General features: G+C 53.9%; 1 protein-coding gene across 1 annotated transcript; it reads left to right on the top strand.

Moving 5' to 3' along the window:
• The first annotated feature begins 3,498 nt into the window (after positions 1 to 3,498).
• On the top strand, positions 3,499 to 5,844 carry LRRN1 (leucine rich repeat neuronal 1). The gene has a single exon (XM_090284878.1). The coding sequence runs from the start codon at positions 3,558 to 3,560 to the stop codon at positions 5,706 to 5,708; it is 2,151 nt and encodes a 716-aa protein (XP_090141004.1). The 5' UTR covers positions 3,499 to 3,557; the 3' UTR covers positions 5,709 to 5,844.
• Positions 5,845 to 6,080: the final 236 nt, after the last annotated feature.

The following is a 6,080-nucleotide window of genomic DNA, read 5'->3' as shown; positions in this document are numbered from 1 at the left end:
TTTTTATTTCTTCTAGCAATGTTTGTAGTTTTCAGTGTACAAGTCTTTTGAATCCTTGGTTAATAAGCTTATTCCTAAATATTTTATTCTTCTTGATGCTATTGTAAATTGGATTATTTTCTTAACCTCCTTTTTGGGTTGGTGATTCTTATGTTATAGAAACACAACCCATTTTTATGTGTTTATTTTATATCCTGTAACTTGCTGAAATCATTTATTTGTTTTACCAGTGTGAGGGGGTTTTTGCTGAGGGGCTTTTTTAGGGTTTTCTACATATGAGATCAGATCACCTAGAAACCGACAATTTAAGTCTTCCTTCCCAATTTGATGTCATTTATTTCTTTTTCTTATCTGATTGCTCTGGCTAGGACTTCCAGTACTAAGTTAAATAGAAGTAGGTAGAGCGGACAACCTTGCCTTGTTCCTGATCTTGAAGGAAAGGTTACACTCTTTCACCAATAAATGCATTTAGCTGCGGGGTTTTCATACATGGCACTTTCCTTTTATTCCTAGTTTGTGGGGTGTTTTGATCATGAAAGGTGTTAGATCTTGTCAAATGCACTTTCTGCATCAGGGATTTGGGTCTGTAGTTTCCTTCTCTTGCTGTGATAATGGGCTTCCTTTTAAACATCGTTAGTGGGGAGCCCCTGAGAGGTACTGTATGCTTTAAATGAATAAGACGGTTTAAGAATTCCTCGTGGCTTTGCTCTATGTACAATGTCACGGTCAAAAACTGGGCTGGGAAGTACGCTCAGTGGAATTCCGAGTGGGATGCAAATAGAAACATCTTCAGCCCCTCCTTCTGTGTAAGGGGGTGTTGTTCTGGGCTCCCCGGGGAGCCAAATGCAAGGTGGGGAGAGGACGAGGTCTCCGTCTGTGTGTGACGTGGTATCTGACACGTGCTGGGTGGCTGGTTTGCCTGCCTGCCACTTGTTTAAAGAGGTGTATGTACGTGTCAAAGTGAAATGTGAGTATTGCAGCGTAACGACCTCAAATCACATAATTTAAACTAAAGTGGAGGCACTGCTCATGACAGCATCCAAGATGCAGCCCCTTAAAAATATTGTTCAATAGCAACAGATTCCGTGGGGAGTCTAGTCTAATCCATATTTTTCTCCTTTCCGTGTGTCCTTAAATTAAAAAAAAAATCAAAACATAAAAATTAGTAAAAATCCCATGTCAGAGTTATGAAGAGTAGGTTTGGTCTTTTGGATTCCTATTTTGAACTGAGGCTAAGCAGTAACACGTGGCAGGCACGTTCTCAGCTGAACCCTGACGGTGGTCACTGTCCCTGTTTGAGGGTGACATTAACTGGAAACAAGAGTGGAATGAAGGTGTGGGGTAAGAATAATATTCAGGACATTTCTCTGAGGCATGTGTTCTTTTTAGAGAACTTCCTGATAAAAGTCAGAACCAGGTGGCTCCGTCACGTGGAAGCTGTGCATGTGTGTCACCGCGGTGAGGTGGCAGGTGAGAGGAGGAGAATGCCGGGTCCCCTCCCTGCGGAGAACCGAGCGTCCTCCGGCGACACAGGCCTCCCCTCCCCCACCTCTGTGGGCCAGACCTGCGCTGCGTGACCCCTTAAAGTTCGGTCACGTTAGGCCAGCCGTTGGGTGTGCGTATTCTGTAAAACAAAGACCATACAGGACTTTTCCTTCTTTCTGCTAAACTACGGCCGATGCGGAACTTCCGGGACGCGCTCCCTGGTCACGCACAAGGGTGACTCTGTCTCGCAAAGCGAGGAGGAGACACGAGCCACTAAGGCGACTGGAGAGCGGGCCCCGTGCTGGGCCCTGGGCCGTCAGCGCATCAGATGCTCCGCTGTGCTGACTCCTTACAGGGATACTAGGGGGTGAAGAAAACGCCAGCCACCGAAGTCCCTGCAATCACGCCCTCCTTTTCCTGTCCCAGCCAGGGCCTGGCCGCGTCTCCAGACAGCAGCCCAGACCCTGGGTCCTCAGAGGCCTCGCGCACCCGATCGGAACCCGGGAAACGAGGACCATCACCCCCTAACATTATCTTTGCAGGCAGCTGAGCAGCACCTTGGGCCTCGGGAGACCTCAGGAAAGCCAGCGCAGACGGCGGAGGAAACCAGACACCTCCGGCTCTCCCCCTTTCCCTTGTCCCCCCGCAGCCCCTCCTCGGCTAACCCTGGAGGGTGGAGAGAACTCACGTCCATGAGCACTTACGGCCCGACCGGCGCCGCGCTAACAGCTTCACGCAGGTCCCCGGAGTCCCCTCCGTAACGCCGTGGCCAGCAATCAGTCTTCAGCCGGTTAAATAGCACATTCGATAGACCCATGGCCTGTGGTGGCCGACGGGCAGGGACAGTCCCTGAGGTGGGCGGAATGACCCACGTGATGTTTATATAAATGTATGTTGCTTGCTTTGTCTTTTTCAGAGATTTGACTTATTATTTATTATTTTAATTAGTTAGTTATAGAGAGACGGGAAGGGAGGGACAGCGAGAGGCAGAGAAACATGCACTGGTGACCCCTTGTGCGCATCTGACTGGGGCCCTGACCCGCAGCCCAGGCCTGCGCCCTGACCGGGAATCAAACCGGCGCCCTTTTGCTTTTCAGGACGATGCTCCATCCACTGAGCCACGCCCGCCAGGGCCGTGTGTTTGTATTTGTAACAACCAGTGGTACAGCGGACCGGGGCTCTTTTACTGTTTTACTCAGTCACAGGCATACGTGGCTGTTAGAACAGACGGAGAGCCGATGCCGTCCCTTCCCGTTGTATTAAGTTAACTCTCCGCATAAGAACAATCGAGCTAGAAAAGCGCTGGCTGGACGTGTCTGCAGCATATACCGCTGGGAAAGGAATTGCGGAAAACAGATGACGTGTTAATTAAACTATAAATCACGTAAAACAAACTAAGTCTCTAATACGCCGCCTTTCATGGTTTGCTCTTGACCTTTGGATTTTCTTCGGCGCCATAAATATATGCAGTTTCTAAAGTCACTTTTGTTCTTAAAAAATGACATCTGTGGGTTTGTCTAAGTGTTCCTATTAAGTGTGTGTGTGTGTGTGTGTGTGTGTGTGTGTGTGTGTGTTACCCACCAGTAGAAGCAGCCCCGGTGCAACTGCAGAAGTGGTGACTACTTTAGTGACGGCAGTGGGATAACGGTAAGAGCGCCCTGCAGCCCAAAGGTGTGTGCAGTTATTCTGAACATCCGCTGTTTGCCCTGCACATGGCTGTGCCTGGCAGCAGACCAAAGAGAGGCTGCGAGGTGGGAAGTCTCGGGAATGAACGTAACACCTGTCCCGATCTAATTTTCAGGCACACCCGCGGACGGGGACTCGGCCGCGTGCCCTTGCTGCTGGGCCGTGGGCAGGCCTGGGACTGAGACACGCAGCCAAAGGACGCCCAGCGCTTCCTGCCTTGGAAAGCTCCGGAAAGCCACCCCTTCGGCCTCCGGCATTCTCGCCATCGCCACTGAGGCTTTGCTTGAATGCTTCCCTTCCCCGCCGGCAGTCCTGCCCATTGCCCTAGAGTGTCCGCCTCGTGTTGAAACGTGCGGGTCAGGGCGGGGCTGGCTGGGCAGGCCGGCATGGCCGGGATGAGCTGGGTGCGTGCCGCCTCCCGGCTGGTGCTGGGCTTGCTGCTGACTTCCGTCACGGGGTCTTCGCTGCAGAGCGCCGAGTGTCCGCAGCTCTGCGTGTGCGAGATCAGGCCCTGGTTCACCCCGCAGTCGACGTACCGGGAAGCCACCACCGTGGACTGCAACGACCTCCGTCTGACCAGGATCCCCGGCAACCTCTCCAGCGACACGCAGGTGCTGCTCCTGCAGAGCAACAGCATTGCCAGGACGGCGGACGAGCTGCAGCAGCTCTTCAACCTGACGGAGCTCGACTTCTCCCAGAACAACTTCACCAGCCTCAGGGAGGTGGGGCTGGCCAACCTGAGCCAGCTCACCACGCTGCACCTGGAGGAGAACCAGATCACCGAGATGACGGACCACTGTCTGCAAGACCTGGGCAACCTGCAGGAGCTGTACATCAACCACAACCAGATCAGCGCCATCTCCGCGAACGCGTTTGCGGGCCTGAGAAACCTCTTACGGCTGCACCTGAACTCCAACAAGCTGAAAGTGATCGACAGCCGCTGGTTTGATTCAACGCCCAACCTGGAGATCCTCATGATCGGGGAGAACCCCGTCATCGGGATCCTGGACATGAACTTCCGGCCCCTCTCCAACTTGAGAAGCCTGGTTCTGGCAGGGATGTACCTCACCGACATCCCTGGGAACGCCCTGGTGGGCCTGGACAGCCTGGAGAGCCTGTCCTTCTACGACAACCGGCTGGCCAGGGTCCCGCAGCTCGCCCTGCAGAAGGTTCCCAATCTGAAATTCTTAGACCTCAACAAAAACCCGATCCACAAAATCCAGGAAGGGGACTTCAAGAACATGCTGCGGTTGAAAGAGCTGGGGCTCAACAACATGGGGGAGCTGGTCTCCGTGGACCGCTACGCGCTGGACAACCTGCCCGAGCTCACCAAGCTGGAGGCCACCAACAACCCCAAGCTGGCCTACATCCACCGCCTGGCCTTCCGGGCCGTGCCCGCCCTGGAGAGCCTGATGCTCAACAACAACGCCCTGAACGCCGTCTACCGGCGCACGGTGGAGTCGCTGCCCAGCCTGCGCGAGATCAGCATCCACAGCAATCCCTTGCGGTGCGACTGCGTCATCCGCTGGGTGGCCTCCAACGAGACCAGCATCCGCTTCATGGAGCCCCTGTCCATGTTCTGCGCCACTCCGCCCGAGTGCCGCGGGCAGCAGGTGAAGGAGGTCCTCGCCCAGGACTCCGGCGACCAGTGCCTCCCCATGATCGCGCGCGACACACTGCCCGGCCGCCTGAGCGTGGAGCTCGGCGCCACGGTTCTGCTGGACTGCCGGGCCATGGCGGAGCCGGAGCCCGAAATCTACTGGGTCAGTCCCCTTGGGAGTAAGATAACTGTGGAGACGCTTCTGGAGAGATACAGGCTCAGCAGCGAGGGGACCCTGGAAATAGCTGACATACGCACGGAAGACTCGGGAAGATACACCTGTGTCGCCCAGAACGTGGAAGGGGCAGACACGCGCGTGGTGACAATTAAGGTTAACGGGACCCTTCTGGATGGCGCCCAGGTGCTGAAAATATATGTCAAGCAGGCGGAATCTCACTCCATTTTGGTGTCCTGGAAAGTCAACCCCAACGTCATGACGTCCAACCTGAAATGGTCCTCCGCCACCATGAAGGTAGACAACCCGCACATCACGTACACCGCCAGGGTCCCGGTGGACGTCCACGAGTACAACCTCACGCACCTGCAGCCGTCCACGGAGTACGAGGTGTGCCTCACGGTGTCCAACATCCACCAGCAGATTCAGAGGTCGTGTGTCAACGTCACGACCAGGAACGCTGCCTTCGCGCTGGCTGTGTCCGACCAGGAGGCCAGCACTGCCCTGGCCGCCGTGATGGGCTCCATGTTTGCCGTCCTCAGCCTCGCCTCCGTGGCCGTGTACGTGGCCAAGAGACTGAAGAGGAAAAACTACCACCACTCGCTGAAGAAGTACATGCAGAAGACCTCTTCGATCCCACTCAACGAGCTGTACCCGCCCCTCATCAGCCTCTGGGAGGGGGACAGCGAGAAGGACAAAGACGGTCCCGCAGAAACCAAGCCGGCGCAGGTGGACACATCCAGAAGCTATTACATGTGGTGACTCCGTGCACATTTGCTTCTGGTAGTAAGGAGCACAAAGACGTTTTTGCTTTATTCTGCAAAAAGTAACGAAGTCAAGACTTTTGTATTTCTGACTTTGCTAGTCGGTGGCAGAGTGGAGAGGGCGGGTGGACGGTCCCATTACTTTTTTTTAGTAGCGCATATCGCAAGAGTTTGACATGGCTGGCAGCGACCCAGGCTTCCAGGGTATGTGTGGTTTTTATTCTCATCGTTATTATCATTATTATTATATTGTTATTTTGTTTCAGTTGTTGTGCTAAACTCAATAATGCTGTTCTAACTGCAGTGCTCAATACAATGACTGATGGCAGGCTGGGGTTGCTCTGTGCTTTTGCCAGTAGCGTGACCCTTT

Source organism: Furipterus horrens, unplaced genomic scaffold, assembly GCF_987537825.1.
Source record: "Furipterus horrens unplaced genomic scaffold, mFurHor1.1.pri manual_scaffold_7, whole genome shotgun sequence".
Taxonomy (NCBI): domain Eukaryota; kingdom Metazoa; phylum Chordata; class Mammalia; order Chiroptera; family Furipteridae; genus Furipterus; species Furipterus horrens.
This window is presented reverse-complemented; position numbering and strand designations above follow the sequence as displayed.